General features: G+C 41.1%; 1 protein-coding gene across 1 annotated transcript in view; it reads left to right on the top strand.

Moving 5' to 3' along the window:
- LOC126249090 (sodium-dependent serotonin transporter) overlaps positions 1–18,154 on the top strand; it is a 591,489-nt gene that overhangs the window by 386,332 nt on the left and 187,003 nt on the right. Inside the window, exon 5 of the mRNA XM_049950777.1 lies at positions 2,563–2,697. Within this exon, the coding sequence (XP_049806734.1) occupies positions 2,563–2,697 (135 nt within the window). The remainder of the gene's footprint in view (positions 1–2,562; positions 2,698–18,154) is intronic.

Here is an 18,154-nt window from a genome sequence, read left to right as displayed (position 1 = left end):
AATGAACTGGTAAATAATCTAACCTCTGCGTTTAAATAGGCGAAGCAGAGACGCCAAAGCTTAAGAAGGCTTGATGTCCATTACTTTGCAATTAGTTGTGTGTAAAATCACGTCGGTAGAATTTTGGTCTCGCCACGACAGTATGCACGCATCCACCTCGTCTGCCGTAAATAGTCAAGCGCACACACTGATGCTGATGGGAAAGGATGGCCGTGTTTATCGCCCAAAGCATGCTTCTAAAAGTTCAGTGCATAATTATTCCATTAATTTACTGTTTGTTGTCGTTGTTTTGTGGCCTTTTCACTGCCCCTTTTACGCCACTAGAGCTGACAGTATAGCCGTCCGTAAGGTCTTCATCCTATACTGGCACGGTCAGCGAACAGAGATCTTCACATAAGAATTCCTTTAACTGCTAACAGGGGAATGGCATTAGATGGGACAGCTAATTCGATGTAATTAATCTCCCGTTCATCATAGATTTATTTCGCAGACACTGTAAGACCATGATTAGAAAAATGCGCAAAATTCTGTCCATTATGGCACGCTATTTGATGATATCATCGGTATTAGAGGAGTTAGCTAATCAACCGTAGTAATAATTCATTGGAAGAATACTAAGCAGAGAGTTTATCCCTACATACGTGGCGTCATTGAGAGATGAGATTATGAGTTGTTTGGAGGAATGTTGCTCCTTCTGTAACTAGAAAGCTCCCCTTGCCTATGCGTTAACTTCCTATAATGTCTGTCATTCATCCAGTACAACGGTGCGAAATAAGAGGACTCCATACAATGTACACTTGGATATTGCATCGATTTTCATGTAAATGGGAGGGTTTATTATGCGAGACTTCTTGCTTATCTTGAGTTACAGCAGGAAACTACTGACTGCTTGGATACAGGAGCGTTACACTAAGCGGATGTAGGGTTTGCTTCGTGGACTTCACCGTTTATCATCATCTAAATGTTCAAATGTGTGTGGATTCGTAAGAAACACACTGCTGAGGTCATCGGTCCCTAGACTTACACACTAGTTAAAGTAACTTAAACTAAGTTACAATAAGAATAACACACACACCCATGCGCGAGGGAGGACTCGAACCTCCGGCGGGAGGGGCCGCGCGATCCGTGAGATGGCGCCCTAAACCGCGCGGCCACTCCGCGCGGCTTATCATAATCTATCTGGGCTTATGCGAGCAATGAATGCTCCAGCAATGACTCAGAAAATGTTCAGTCATCCCAACAAACTCTGGGCTACTTTCTACATGTTACCTGGAACGTGAACACAGTTTTACTGAGCAGCAGCAATCAGCTCTTCCCTTATCCACTTGCACACTAATGATAAACAGCGAAAGTGTGGTACATAACTTTGAAGTCTTCAGATTTGATCCACTTATGTAATAAATGGCTTAATATGACCCATGATGATTAGGTAAAGTGACATATTGTATCTGGAAATACTATCGTTATTCTGTTTTTGAAGCTTGATTGTTTATTATATGGATTTTTTGGGGAATTGTACATAGCCGAGATACATTTTTCGTTGGGCAAAGTATTTGCTGCACACTCTCCCAATTCAGGGTGATTCAGCTGTTCTTACCCATGTTTCATGCAATCCGCAACACCCTAAAATACCACGTGTAAGATTTTCATATTGTTTCGCTCGCTACGTGCAAATTATTAGTCCCACCGAAAAAATGAACAGGACCTTTTTGTAGAAAAATTTACTGTAATAAAATTTTGCACTGGGGTATATTTTCGTGAGACGCCCTAGTTCTCTAATTATTCAAGAAAAACGTAAAAAAGTGACCTTCAAACGCGTTATTCTTAAATAACTTGAAAACTGTAGCCTCCTGTGAAAACGTACCACAGTGAAAAATTTAACTCCATTAAATTTCCCACAAAAAGATCTGTTGAAAAAAAAGAAAATGAAATGATCGTATAGTATTTATTGCCTGGGATATCTCCTTTGGGGTTCGGCCGCCGTATTGCAAGTCTTTTTTAGTTGACGCCACTTCGGCGACTTTCGTGTCAATGATGATGAAAGACACACAACACCCGATCCCCCACCGGGAATCGAACCCGGGGCCCCTGGCGTGGTAGGCAGTAACGCTACCGCTGTGCTACAGAGGCGGACAAAGATCTGTTTGTTTTTAATGTAGAACTAGTAGTTTGGACATAGTGAGGGAATATGAAAACATCGGGTGTGGTTTTTTGAAAGTGTTGCAGATTGCATAAAACCCATCGGTAGGCGCAGCTGAATCGTCCTGCATACATGGAAATATGTTAAGATGGTTCCTCTACCGAATTGTAGCCTCTTTATGCAACCAAAAGCTACGTAACCAGTACTGACGTTGATATTAACTACTCAAAGCGTGTTTCAAAATGTTATCTTCAGCTTCAAGTGTGAATTTTGGTTTTTAGGAAGTCAGAGTGAAAACTGCCCCCTAAAGATGGCGTCGCGATTAATGAATGTTAAATTTATGTATTGTGGTTATGTAGTGTGTGGTGTGATATTTGTGAGCGCGGTCTGCTGGGAGGGTTGGCGTTTGTCGTGTTGTACAGGCGGTGTGGGTGACGGCGCTGGCGCCGTACGGCGTGCTGGTGATCCTGCTGTGCCGCGGCGTGACGCTGCCGGGGGCCGCCGAGGGCATCCGCTACTACCTCACCCCGGAGTGGCACAAGCTCAGCAACGCCAAGGTCAGCGCCGCCGCCGCCGCCGCTGCTGCTGCACTGCGCTCTGCCTGCTGCCGCTGCGAATATCGTCCCGTTGTCGAAGATATAGTATTCCTTGCTTAGAATCTTTTCACTAGAATACCTCTGACGAACGGTTCGGTATCGACTGATGTATGGCGCAAATATTTCATCCCACCCTATCTTGTAAATGTCTGGGTTTTCCATAAACACAAGGAAATATTAACTAACATTGAGAACGAAAGCACACACAAGACTGGTATAATATTCTACAATATTTATTACTTATTTCACAAATCGATTTTCGGTTATTGCGCCATCCTCAGATACAAAGGTCGCTGTGCACCTGATGATGACGTAACACCCGAAAACCCGTCTGTGAAATAAGTAAGAAATACTGTAGAATGTTACACCAGTATTGTGTGCGTTTTCATTTATAATGAATGAAAACTAAGTTAAATGCTTGACAAGTGGGATATACTGAAACTATATTTATGTTTGAAACAACAAAAACCGAAACACCAAGAAGGTACACTCTTTGACATAAAACTTGACCGGCGGCCGGCCGCTTCAGGGGCTAAGTCCGCGCCGATCGCGACATGGGACAAAAAAACTGGCCAACTCGCTAATTCTCTAAGTCCGGTTATCTGCACAATCTGGCAACACTGTAGACTGCGGCACTTCCTGGAGGAAAACTTGTCCCATGATAGAGAAACTCTAGGCTGATTACGCCTGTGGTCTAGCGGTAGCGTGCGTTGTTTCTGTTCATGATGTCAGTGGATCGAGAGCAGCTGGCGTAAAATATTTTTATAGCCTCTTCTGTCTGAATGCTGAAGACGTGAATGTAATGGTAGCGCAGATTCAATCTATTTCGCTTTGTGACACACCGATATCAAAATTTTATCCAATAACGATTTTGCGGCAGATTTCCTGCAGACTGTCCTCCTCTGGACGCCGTATGCGGCAAAGCTCCGGGATCCATTTGCTGGCTACTGGCAGCGGCCGTGGCGACAGCAGCGGCGCTGCACTCCCCCGTTCTTTATCGAAAGCGCCTGCTACCGCTCATCGCTTTTGATGATTTAAAACGCTTTATTATTAAATGTTGCTCCACAGAAAATTTCTACAATTTCCATTCACGCTCAAAAGCAACGGAGACAGACGCCCTGATTAGTAGGCGGGTATTATATTACATTAATCGGCAAGAGCTGAGTATGGCCCGAAATTAATTTTATAGACTGGGACGAAATTAAACCACCTCACTACATTCGATGAATTTATAAATGCTTCATACCTCGTTTCTTTTCCTTTCAAACTCAATTATTTGTGCAACTTTTGGTCAATGTTTGGATGTTTTCGTCAAGCCAGAGTGAGCGTCTGTGGTGTAAAGTGTATTACAGTTCTTGTTTCATTCCTTATGATAAGTCTATGCGACAAACTGTGTGAATACCTTGCAATGCATGCTCTGTAGCAGTGCAGGAACACTGCACATTTGGAGTTCCATGTATGGGTTCATGAAGTATTTATTGTTGATCGGAAGTGATAGTTAAGGTCATCAGATTTAAACCAGAAAAATTTGTCGTTTTGAAGGTTTCAGAGAACGGAAAGGAATTGCTAACGCCGGTGTTAGAAAACGTCTACAGTTAAAAACTATTGCAAAAATTTAGAAGAAGGGAACTATATTAATGAACATGTGCACTTCATAAACAACCTTCTGACATGTTAGACCTATATGACGAACAAAGCTCAAATTTATATCGTTGACAGTCGGTTTGAATCTTTTCAGGGTCTATTTTACAGTGAAGCACCTTGGAATTTGCAAAGCAGAAATCCATGATATTAATTTACCAAGTCGAAATCGGACGAAGATTGATGTTTAAAGGCATTCTTCAGATTTCGCATAAGAAACTTTTACTAGCAGTTTGCAACTCCATTAATTAAAATGGAAAATAAAAGGTTGTAGTCAGCGGCTTCTACCGTGATTCGAACTGCTATGTCTTATAGTACAAGCACTGCAACGCACAAGGGAACCTCTGAGCTAACGACACACTGGCGGCCAGAGGCGGAATATAGTCATTGCCATGTTGCCTGAGCCTCAAAACGCAACCTTAAACACACGAACAGAGGAGGTGGAGATTACTGTTTTAACGTCCCGTCGACAACGATGTCATTAGAGACTGAGCACAAGCTCGGATTAGGGAAGGATGGGGAAGGAAATCGGCCGTGCCCTTCCTAGGGAACCATCCCGGCATTTGCCTGATGCGATTTAGGGAAATCATTGAAAACCTAAATCAGGATAGCCGGGCGCGGGATTGCACCGTCGTCCTCCCGAATGCACACACAAACAGGTGTTACTTATGTGAAGAACGCCGTTCTTGGAGTCCAGAAATTAAATATACTTTCTAATTGTGTCATCTTGCAGTGGATTATATCGTACGAGTCTTCGATGTGGAAAACGAATGTCAAGTGAATTTAGCGAGGTAACGCCGACCTACACCCGGAAGTAAATGCACTATCAGAGTGTTGACAAATACTTGCTACGACGCTGCCATTTCTAGGCTCTCTGACGAGGCAGCTCTTCAGCGAAATGCTTGCCGTGATTCTCCGATACGGTTCTTCAGAGTGGAGACGCGCGCGCACATTTGGTTTTTATGCGGCGTTCTCCCCTGATGGTTTCTGACGTCGCCTTGTGGGCTAAGTATACATATGAGACATTCAATTATCATTAATCCAGAATGATACAAGTTTCAGCTTCCGGCGTGGAAGAAGGCTGTTGACGCCGACATTATATCATTTCAACGTAGGGAAAGCAAAACGGATCATTCAATGTTTCTCATTCAACATAAAGCATGTGAGATAATTTTCCGTAACGTTCATAATCATCTAAAAATACAAACGAAGTAAAAATACACCGTAAGCTTATTCGAATTGAATATAACGCTTTGCACCTCGATGTCGAATTTGTCCACTTGCAATCTTTTGCAGCATACACATAGAATGTCATGATTACCACGAGAATGAAGAAATATGTTGGTAAGGATGGAAGCAAGAAGAGACGCAGTCAACAAATATTCTATTCCTCATGGCATTCATTTCATTTGACACGTAAGAAGAGGTAAAGCGGGAATTTACTTTCGTTAACACGAAAGATATGCCGCACATATTGATAACGAGGAAGTCTGCGTCTTCATACGTTTCCTCCTTGAAATCTGTATGCTCTATTATATACTAAGTAGCCCGATCATTGTTTCAGTAATGTTACCCTCTTGTTTGACCCCGTAACGATGAACAGATTCCAAATGCATGTCTCCTTTCCTGGGTTGTTTTTTGTGTTTTATTGCTTGGAATTCCTGAAGCAGACCACTGTGCCTTCCCCCCTCGTGGGTTAGGTCTTAAAACTAAACCGCTTTGTATCCAATGGCATAATTTATTCAGACAGCATCAACGTAAGACTATCAAACAAAGCCTTCCATTTACAGTTGCAGCACTCTAACCAGCACTGACCAAAGTGTAATCCACGGTCCTGGTCCTAAATTACCAGCTGTCTGCTACTGTGGCAAAGTCCGTACTACACTTTCGATTCCGCAGCACCATTTTATCTGGTAACACTGTGTAGTTGCACAGTTGTGCTACCAGGTCTGTCCTCACACTGTCAACTTTATGTATCTCACTTCTCCTGTAGCGTAGATCACGAGGAGCCGAAGTAAATGAGTGTATTCTCCATGACGTAACATTCAGTATTCCCTTCTTTCATAGCCACTCTTCATGTGCATCGATACCAAATAGGAATGCGAAAACTCTTGCGAGTGAGAGAATGACAATAACAATCGTAACAAGAACAAGCAAATAATGAATGATGTTTATTCCAACGCAGAACGAGAATGGCTTTAAATATAAAGATCTGTATCTATATCTATATCCATATCTATTGATCTTTGAGTTGGCACAATGCAAATATATTCTTAGCATTTAGTTACTGAATTTAGTTCTGATGTTTGCAGAGAAAAGGAAACGTCGGTACTTCTCGCTAGTGTAATATAATGTGAACCAGCAACTACCCTTTCCTTAGAACACGACTCAAGCAGGTCCTCAAGTAGGTAGCAAGGCACTGCTGCATTCTGTTCCCTGACATTGCTCTGATGACGGTTAATGCAGATAGTTCCGATTATGAAATACAAAACGTATTGCAGGTTAGTTCCTAGGATAGTAACATTAAATTTGCGTTGTAGACGGCACATGAACGTGACGACTATCCATATTACTCATCAATATAAAAATACAATATTTTGGGAATTTAGCAGGATTACTCGAATTCTGAAATTGGGTGACTGACTGCACAGGTGCTAAACGTCGTCAAGAGTATACGATGTCCTAATCGCATTAGGAATATGAAGATCGTCTTCGACAGCTCGCAACTTTCACATTGCTATCTCCACCCTACTCCAGACAGCCCTCGGTCTAGTTGCACTACGTTGCCGATGTTATGGAAGGCCTTCAAACCGACAACAGACCACATATTGAAAAATACAAGCGAATTCTCTTGCAGCGTAAGCTTATTGTAACTAATCTAAAAATTATTGGAGAGGAACATTGTCCTATTCAAAAAAAGTAAAATGTTACACACTGTTGACGTCAAACGGACATTATCTATGTCCTGTCTTGTGTCCTACTCATCTATAATATCAAGTGTACTATGAAAATGATTATATATAATGGATGATAGGGTAATGCATTGATACCAGATGGTGGGGGCCGGCCGGTGTGGCTAGGCGCTACAGTCTGGAACCGTGTGACCGCTACGGTCGCAGGTTCGAATCCTGCCTCGGGCATGGATGTGAGTGATGTCCTTAGGTTAGTTAGGTTTAAGTAGTTCTAAGTTCTAGGGGACTGATGACCTTAGAAGTTAAGTCCCATAGTGCTCAGAGCCATTTGAACCATTTGAACTATTTAACACAAAATGACATTAAAAATTAAAGTTATCACGAGCAGCTAGTTGAGAATATGTATGAACATTAAATGACACGACGAACTGAAATAATATGACGAAGAGTTCAGCGCTCACTGGGAATAGAGCCCCACACATATCGTTGTTGACTACACACAAAGAGACGTCAGCTACCGAATTTTTCTCCACCAGCTTATAAGTAGTATAAGAAAGGTTACTGGTGATAGAGTTTCTACATGTCGCCACTCCAGACTTTATTGTGGTTCAACCTACCGTCTACTTGGTAAAGAAGGAATATCATCTTTAATGTGAATTTTCAGACCACGCAGCCATTATATCTCCTTCACTTGGTGTAGCCAGGAGAGAATGGAATCTGTCTCTCCCTATCTAAAATCATTGACGGAAGTGGGAATCGAACCCAGACCATAGGTATAACAACCTACCATCCGTCCAACAGACCACGAAATACTCTTCTCTGCGTGTCATTTTTCTATCGTAACCCAGTTGCGCCACACTGGATGAGAATTCTGACACACAGGCACCCTGTAGTAATTTGCAGCATGTTCAGTAAATTCATTTACTTGGTTGACCGAATCACCATGAACTAGTTGCCTCGGCTACCCAGTGCATACATTCGACTATTTTGCAATCACAGAAATAAAATCACGTAACTGCCACCTACACACAACTGCCAACAGTGTAGGATGCAGAAGTTTAAATAGGAAGTGTTCCTTTCCACTTGAGCTATTCTATTGCGCTATCTGTTACTAGAAAACGTCGTTCAGTCCAAAAGAAAAGCTGTAACTGTTTGTCTCTCAGAAGTCAAGACCTGGCCATATGCATAATCTCACAGTGCTGTGGAATCCAAAAGTTCTGGAGGAATAGTTGCCGAGCTCTGGAGCTGCTGTAGCTACGTGTCAGCTTGTAGCATAGATAAGATGTCGCGAGTTCGAATACATTCAGTGCTACATTTTTTAAAACGCAATTCTGCTCTCTGCTGAAGGTATCAATCTAATGGAACTTTGAACATAATTCCCTTCACTTTTCACCCCAAAGTAGTCGCATGTGGAAAAAGGGCTAACTACTGTGACATTTTGTACTATTCAGGTTTAATAGACAGCAGGCAGCAGATGCATCTCGAAGATGTGCAGGGAGAGCGCATCGTGCCATAATATGTCAGAAAAGTATTTTCTACATTAGCCGTCGTGTGGTAGTGATATTTTATTCTTCTTCAAACTTTGTTTGACAGCTTTAACTCAGAACAAGTTTTCTACATGCATGTAATCAATAAACTGCATGTGCATTGTCAGACTGTCATAGGTAACATCAGAGAATTCGCATATATCGTTGATGATTAATTTCTCTCTCATGTTTACTATTGTTTTAACAACACTAAAGGAAACCTTACGAAGCTTGTGCACTGTATTATAAGAAATGAAATAAAACTACCCATGATAACCTTACGACGAAAGTATCTGTACACAAGCATGCCTCTATCGACACGAATTAGTAAAATACTACTCACTTAGATTTTGATTGGGTCTGTGTTTAATTGGTATGCTGTGTCATACTCAAGAGGTATGCAAATGTGGCATTTCATTAATATAGTTACGTATTCCTAGAAACCCAAAATACGCTTGTCAGCAGCGGAAAGAGGTCTTACCTGTTGTGCAGTATTGTAAGTTTTTCAACATTGCACTATGAGCTGAAAGCATTTTCTTGCGATTTCCTTATTGATGTTTGATCTGACTGCTTGTAGCTCTTTCACAGAAGGGATAAAAACGTTACAGTCAGTGAGACTGGAACTGCAAACCGTAGCAGACACTTTTTCACAGGTCAGCACGCTACCACAGAGCTGGCGAGGAGGTATGGGTCTTAGCTTACTATTACCAGGGCAATAGTAACTAGAACTCGTAAACCGCTATTTGAAGGTCGAGATTAGTTGCGGTTTCCACCTGCAACGACTTTCCTGGGCTGAAAACAGTAAATTTTCAATCTTTTGTTACCCTTCAAGCGATAATAACTCAGATTATGCAATGGAAATGACAGGTAAAATCAAGTGAACTTTGAGGCTTAATTCCGTGCACACCAGGAAGTAACTCGTCGATCACAGAGTTGCCAAACATACGTTGCCTTGTTGCCAAATCTCAGTTACAGTACCAGCAGGAAGAAGACGAACCGATGTGATCCTACAGCGGTCTGGGAAGTGACCATAGCTGGTGTCTCCAAGTCGCGGCTGCTACGGCCTGGAATACGTAATGCGTCTGATTCGCTTTCTGTAACTAGGTTTAGGGACTGGAGCGTAGTTACTAATAATAGAACTGACTGCAAACTGAGCATCATAAATCAGTAACTCTCATTGTTGTTTTTATATTTCTTTCGTAAGTGTACTCAAAACTAAGAAAGTCATTCACAGGCGTTTTCGTGCCTCGCCGATAGTCGAGCACAACACACAAATAAAAATAAAAAAGAATGTGTGTGTGTGTGTGTTTGTGTGTGTGTGTGTGTGTGTGTGTGTGTGTGTGTGTGTGAGAGAGAGAGAGAGAGAGAGAGAGAGAGAGAGAGAGAGAGGTAAATAAAAAGCAATGAGAGAGAGTGTAAAAAATTGTTGTAAAGAAATTGAATCATGGTATTTAAAGAAATCTTTCATTAAAATGACACGTTCCACATCATTACGAAACGTCGTATTCATGATCTATGGAACAAGAGTTAATCTAATGTAATCTAATCTAATCTAATCACATCATATTGATGATTAGCCATGAAGAGTCATGAATTACCGAAATTTTGGCCAATACCAGTAACCAAATCTAAACTTGAAAATAAAAGACGACAATTTTTGTAATAAACCGTGACTCCTATCAAGACCCTTTCGTCCCTGTTATCTAACCACGAAAGATGTCTGATATACCTCCATTCTGAAGTAACAAAGTGTGCATGCATTTAAAGAGGAAGTGCATGATGTGAAGTTCTGTGACGGAGATACGAACCCAACACGTAAACCGATTGTTAACTAAGAAAAATCAAATGTTACGTATCGGTTTTTCTTACGAGCCGCTAGGTGTCTGAATCTAAAATAAGGATACAAACTTTTGTGCCTAAGCGACAATCGAACTGCACACCTACCGTGCATCCACGAATATAGCTTAAGTATCAGTTGCTTACTCATGAACAGTAAGATGTGTGCGTGTTTGACCAGAAATAACGACACCTGTTGCGATTGTTGGAAACACATGAACAGACATTGAAATTGCGCGTTAATTTTCACTAGCAGGTGGGTGTGCACTTGATAAAGCTAGAAATGAAATTATGAATATTTTTGTACTGGATCAGGTTTCAGACCCACATACTTACCTTTGGAGGAGATCTAGAGAAGATTGCAGTCTTGGGAAAAGGAACGAAATGACTGAACTATACTGTTCCGAGAGATTCAGATCCTCGAAAGAGGAGATACGAATTCGAATCACAGTCCAGCACCAAATTTTTAAACGTCTCTAGTTCAATCAAGTACAAGTAAAATAACAGCCCTGTCCCTTTAAATGGCTATCGGTTCATCAAATAAAATAAAATTTTCTAATGTAAGTAAGCTTACTGGCGACTGTATTTCTGTTTACCATGACTTCCGCTGTGTCATTTCCCAACGTAAACCGGCTCTGCCCAGTTGGTAATAAAGGAACGTGATGTTTAACGCGGATTCTGGATTATAACGTCTTTCTCCTGAGGTTACCAGAGGTAAAATAAATCTGTTTGTGCCTCTTAAAAGTAAATGCCTGAACCCACGCATTGCACCTGTGATAGCTCGTTCCACCATACCATTGTGGCCACATTACCCAGCCCCAAGAGTGTGCTGTAACGGATGATGTGCTTAGCTTACAAAATTAGTCACGGTGGAAAAAATGCGAGTCTATTAAATGGTCAAGTTGAAGCAAGCGTCTGACGCGGAGATTATGCTATTCTCATGTCAGCAGGCTGCAAAGACTCTTCTAGGCATCATAGGCTGGATGTGAAGCCATTTTGATTTTTCACAAATTCAGCAAATTTCTTAGTTCGAGAAAATCCACTGTGAAGTGTGAAGTTGCCGGATAATTCGATTATTACTGTTATTATTACCATCATTTTATTCATACCGCTGCTGTAACACAAGTGCTTGAACATCATTTAATGCCTTTTGGTCACTATAGATGTAGTTTCCCAAGAACAGGTTCTTTCCCTGTCTACGGAATCCTTTTCATGTTAATATCAAACACCAGCAATTACTCGTAGATTACTTTAAAACTAAAGTAATTGACGAAGACGTTACTTGGTAACAAAAACGCACTGCCTTTCTTCATTTACTTTCGCCTAGAAATGGCTATCGAGTACTGACAAACCAAAAGGCAAGAGATCTTACTGCCTTCCGATATACGTTGCTGTTAGTTCTTCCACATGATTTGGTCGACATGACCTGTTTCAAGTTGTGTATGACAGACAGTGTTTTAGAAAATCTATTGTTTCCCTTTGAAATAAACAGAAGTATTTTCATTCTAAGCTGTCCAAGTACAAAATTTTCGCAATATTAGTTCAAATTTAATATTCGCTTCTATAATGTAGGAAAGTATTTCACAGTCGCAAAACTTGCATCCGAAACGTTGACCTTACACTTAGTCGCTGACCATAAATTCTAGCTCAGAGTGACACCAGTTTAAATAACCTAATGTAGCGAAGACTGTTTGCCAGTGCTCTTTCTCACCGGAAAATACGCAATTCACTCATTTGGCTCCATAAGTACACTGTAACAGTAATTTCTGTGTGAAATTTGTCAGTAAGCTTTTGCCTTCCAACCGGCAAAATACGGCAGAGTACGGCCGGTAAACAATTCACAAACCACGATTTAGTGCCAATAAGACGATTTCTTTAAACATAGTCGAAGCTGAGGGAATTTAGTTTCTGCTTAAATCGTCTTAAGCAGCAACGTTCACAGATATCTCAAATAGGCAAAAGCTGAATATCCAGATACGAAGGTTGTAAAACAAACTTCCCACAGTTTGTGTCAGGTTGATCTTTTCGTCTGATAACACTGCTTAAGTATTTTGTCTAAGAGGTATCACAAGTAGTATCCCTGTAGCTGTGGGAATCATTGGTTGAAAACGAGTTTAACACCAATGGGTACAGTGCTGCTAAATTTTCACAATTATTATCAACCTAAGTCTGAGTTCATCCACAAACTGAGGCGTATTTATAATATTGGAGCTAGACTGTGTATCCTTGTCTTTCTTGAGTGGTCATTGGAAGGCGTTTACACACACGTATACAATACTATGAATACTTCGAACGCTATGGTTAACGTTGCTCTCATAAACTACTTTTTTTTAAATTCTTCTGGGTCTTCAGCGTGCAATATGTGTTGTAGATACAGTCTCAGACCAAAAAATTGACCGCCGAGTCGTTCACGTAAGGTGGACAATACAGTCGTGCTCCTCTCAGAATTCTATGTCTGGCAATATGCTCGATCTAGCAACATGTAGACTGCGGCACTTCCCAGAGGAAGTCTTGACTCCAGTCTTAGTACATTACTCTTGACTACGACCGTAGTCTTGAGGTAAAACGCGAGACCAGCTAATATGATATTGTAGATTCGCTTGAATTACACTCATAGCTTCAGCACCGAGAGGAAAGGGGAAATCAAAATTTTGTCGATATGTGCTTTCGGTCGCCAGACGTCATATTAGCTGGTCTCGCGTTTTACCTGAAGACTACGGTCGTGTTCCAGCGGCGGTATGAATAAAATGATGGTAATAATAACAGTAATAATCGAATTATCCGGCAACTTCACACTTCACAGTGGATTTTCTCGAACTAAGAAAGTTGCTGAATTTGTGAAAAACCAAAATGGCTTCACATCCAGCCTATGATGCCTAGAAGAGTCTTTACATCCTGCTGACATGAGAATAGCATAATCTCTGCGCCAGAAGCTTGCTTCAACTTGACCATTTAATAGACTCGCATTTTTTCCACCGTGACTAATTTTGTAAGCTAAGCACATCATCCGTTACAGCACACTCTTGGGGCTGGGTAATGTGGCCACAATGGTATGGTGGAACGAGCTATCACAGGTGCAATGCGTGGGTTCAGGCATTTACTTTTAAGAGGCACAAACAGATTTATTTTACCTCTGGTAACCTCAGGAGAAAGACGTTATAATCCAGAATCCGCGTTAAACATCACGTTCCTTTATTACCAACTGGGCAGAGCCGGTTTACGTTGGGAAATGACACAGCGGAAGTCATGGTAAACAGAAATACAGTCGCCAGTAAGCTTACTTACATTAGAAAATTTTATTTTATTTGATGAACCGATAGCCATTTAAAGGGACAGGGCTGTTATTTTACTTGTACTTGATTGAACTAGAGACGTTTAAAAATTTGGTGCTGGACTGTGATTCGAATTCGTATCTCCTCTTTCGAGGATCTGAATCTCTCGGAACAGTATAGTTCAGTCATTTCGTTCCTTTTCCCAAGACTGCAATCTTCTCTAGGTCTCCTCCAAAGGTAAGTATGTGGGTCTGAAACCTGATCCAGTACAAAAATATTCATAATTTCATTTCTAGCTTTATCAAGTGCACACCCACCTGCTAGTGAAAATTAACGCGCAATTTCAATGTCTGTTCATGTGTTTCCAACAATCGCAACAGGTGTCGTTATTTCTGGTCAAACACGCACACATCTTACTGTTCATGAGTAAGCAACTGATACTTAAGCTATATTCGTGGATGCACGGTAGGTGTGCAGTTCGATTGTCGCTTAGGCACAAAAGTTTGTATCCTTATTTTAGATTCAGACACCTAGCGGCTCGTAAGAAAAACCGATACGTAACATTTGATTTTTCTTAGTTAACAATCGGTTTACGTGTTGGGTTCGTATCTCCGTCACAGAACTTCACATCATGCACTTCCTCTTTAAATGCATGCACACTTTGTTACTTCAGAATGGAGGTATATCAGACATCTTTCGTGGTTAGATAACAGGGACGAAAGGGTCTTGATAGGAGTCACGGTTTATTACAAAAATTGTCGTCTTTTATTTTCAAGTTTAGATTTGGTTACTGGTATTGGCCAAAATTTCGGTAATTCATGACTCTTCATGGCTAATCATCAATATGATGTGATTAGATTAGATTAGATTACATTAGATTAACTCTTGTTCCATAGATCATGAATACGACGTTTCGTAATGATGTGGAACGTGTCATTTTAATGAAAGATTTCTTTAAATACCATGATTCAATTTCTTTACAACAATTTTTTACACTCTCTCTCATTGCTTTTTATTTACCTCTCTCTCTCTCTCTCTCTCTCTCTCTCTCTCTCTCTCTCTCTCACACACACACACACACACACACACACACACACACACAAACACACACACACACACATTCTTTTTTATTTTTATTTGTGTGTTGTGCTCGACTATCGGCGAGGCACGAAAACGCCTGTGAATGACTTTCTTAGTTTTGAGTACACTTACGAAAGAAATATAAAAACAACAATGAGAGTTACTGATTTATGATGCTCAGTTTGCAGTCAGTTCTATTATTAGTAACTACGCTCCAGTCCCTAAACCTAGTTACAGAAAGCGAATCAGACGCATTACGTATTCCAGGCCGTAGCAGCCGCGACTTGGAGACACCAGCTATGGTCACTTCCCAGACCGCTGTAGGATCACATCGGTTCGTCTTCTTCCTGCTGGTACTGTAACTGAGATTTGGCAACAAGGCAACGTATGTTTGGCAACTCTGTGATCGACGAGTTACTTCCTGGTGTGCACGGAATTAAGCCTCAAAGTTCACTTGATTTTACCTGTCATTTCCATTGCATAATCTGAGTTATTATCGCTTGAAGGGTAACAAAAGATTGAAAATTTACTGTTTTCAGCCCAGGAAAGTCGTTGCAGGTGGAAACCGCAACTAATCTCGACCTTCAAATAGCGGTTTACGAGTTCTAGTTACTATTGCCCTGGTAATAGTAAGTTAAGACCCATACCTCCTCGCCAGCTCTGTGGTAGCGTGCTGACCTGTGAAAAAGTGTCTGCTACGGTTTGCAGTTCCAGTCTCACTGACTGTAACGTTTTTATCCCTTCTGTGAAAGAGCTACAAGCAGTCAGATCAAACATCAATAAGGAAATCGCAAGAAAATGCTTTCAGCTCATAGTGCAATGTTGAAAAACTTACAATACTGCACAACAGGTAAGGCCTCTTTCCGCTGCTGACAAGCGTATTTTGGGTTTCTAGGAATACGTAACTATATTAATGAAATGCCACATTTGCATACCTCTTGAGTATGACACAGCATACCAATTAAACACAGACCCAATCAAAATCTAAGTGAGTAGTATTTTACTAATTCGTGTCGATAGAGGCATGCTTGTGTACAGATACTTTCGTCGTAAGGTTATCATGGGTAGTTTTATTTCATTTCTTATAATACAGTGCACAAGCTTCGTAAGGTTTCCTTTAGTGTTGTTAAAACAATAGTAAACATGAGAGAGAAATTAATCATCAACGATATATGCGAATTCTCTGATGTTACCTATGACAGTCTGACAATGCACATGCAGTTTATTGATTACATGCATGTAGAAAACTTGTTCTGAGTTAAAGCTGTCAAACAAAGTTTGAAGAAGAATAAAATATCACTACCACACGACGGCTAATGTAGAAAATACTTTTCTGACATATTATGGCACGATGCGCTCTCCCTGCACATCTTCGAGATGCATCTGCTGCCTGCTGTCTATTAAACCTGAATAGTACAAAATGTCACAGTAGTTAGCCCTTTTTCCACATGCGACTACTTTGGGGTGAAAAGTGAAGGGAATTATGTTCAAAGTTCCATTAGATTGATACCTTCAGCAGAGAGCAGAATTGCGTTTTAAAAAATGTAGCACTGAATGTATTCGAACTCGCGACATCTTATCTATGCTACAAGCTGACACGTAGCTACAGCAGCTCCAGAGCTCGGCAACTATTCCTCCAGAACTTTTGGATTCCACAGCACTGTGAGATTATGCATATGGCCAGATCTTGACTTCTGAGAGACAAACAGTTACAGCTTTTCTTTTGGACTGAACGACGTTTTCTAGTAACAGATAGCGCAATAGAATAGCTCAAGTGGAAAGGAACACTTCCTATTTAAACTTCTGCATCCTACACTGTTGGCAGTTGTGTGTAGGTGGCAGTTACGTGATTTTATTTCTGTGATTACAAAATAGTCGAATGTATGCACTGGGTAGCCGAGGCAACTAGTTCATGGTGATTCGGTCAACCAAGTAAATGAATTTACTGAACATGCTGCAAATTACTACAGGGTGCCTGTGTGTCAGAATTCTCATCCAGTGTGGCGCAACTGCGTTACGATAGAAAAATGACACGCAGAGAAGAGGATTTCGTGGTCTGTTGGACGGATGGTAGGTTGTTACACCTATGGTCTGGGTTCGATTCCCACTTCCGTCAATGATTTTAGATAGGGAGAGACAGATTCCATTCTCTCCTGGCTACACCAAGTGAAGGAGATATAATGGCTGCGTGGTCTGAAAATTCACATTAAAGATGATATTCCTTCTTTACCAAGTAGACGGTAGGTTGAACCACAATAAAGTCTGGAGTGGCGACATGTAGAAACTCTATCACCAGTAACCTTTCTTATACTACTTATAAGCTGGTGGAGAAAAATTCGGTAGCTGACGTCTCTTTGTGTGTAGTCAACAACGATATGTGTGGGGCTCTATTCCCAGTGAGCGCTGAACTCTTCGTCATATTATTTCAGTTCGTCGTGTCATTTAATGTTCATACATATTCTCAACTAGCTGCTCGTGAATAACTTTAATTTTTAATGTCATTTTGTGTTAAATAGTTCAAATGGTTCAAATGGCTCTGAGCACTATGGGACTTAACTTCTAAGGTCATCAGTCCCCTAGAACTTAGAACTACTTAAACCTAACTAACCTAAGGACATCACTCACATCCATGCCCGAGGCAGGATTCGAACCTGCGACCGTAGCGGTCACACGGTTCCAGACTGAAGCGCCTAGCCACACCGGCCGGCCCCCACCATCTGGTATCAATGCATTACCCTATCATCCATTATATATAATCATTTTCATAGTACACTTGATATTATAGATGAGTAGGACACAAGACAGGACATAGATAATGTCCGTTTGACGTCAACAGTGTGTAACATTTTACTTTTTTTGAATAGGACAATGTTCCTCTCCAATAATTTTTAGATTAGTTACAATAAGCTTACGCTGCAAGAGAATTCGCTTGTATTTTTCAATATGTGGTCTGTTGTCGGTTTGAAGGCCTTCCATAACATCGGCAACGTAGTGCAACTAGACCGAGGGCTGTCTGGAGTAGGGTGGAGATAGCAATGTGAAAGTTGCGAGCTGTCGAAGACGATCTTCATATTCCTAATGCGATTAGGACATCGTATACTCTTGACGACGTTTAGCACCTGTGCAGTCAGTCACCCAATTTCAGAATTCG

This window comes from Schistocerca nitens, chromosome 1 (genome assembly GCF_023898315.1).
Source record: "Schistocerca nitens isolate TAMUIC-IGC-003100 chromosome 1, iqSchNite1.1, whole genome shotgun sequence".
In the NCBI taxonomy this organism is placed as follows: Eukaryota; Metazoa; Arthropoda; class Insecta; order Orthoptera; family Acrididae; genus Schistocerca; species Schistocerca nitens.
This window is presented reverse-complemented; position numbering and strand designations above follow the sequence as displayed.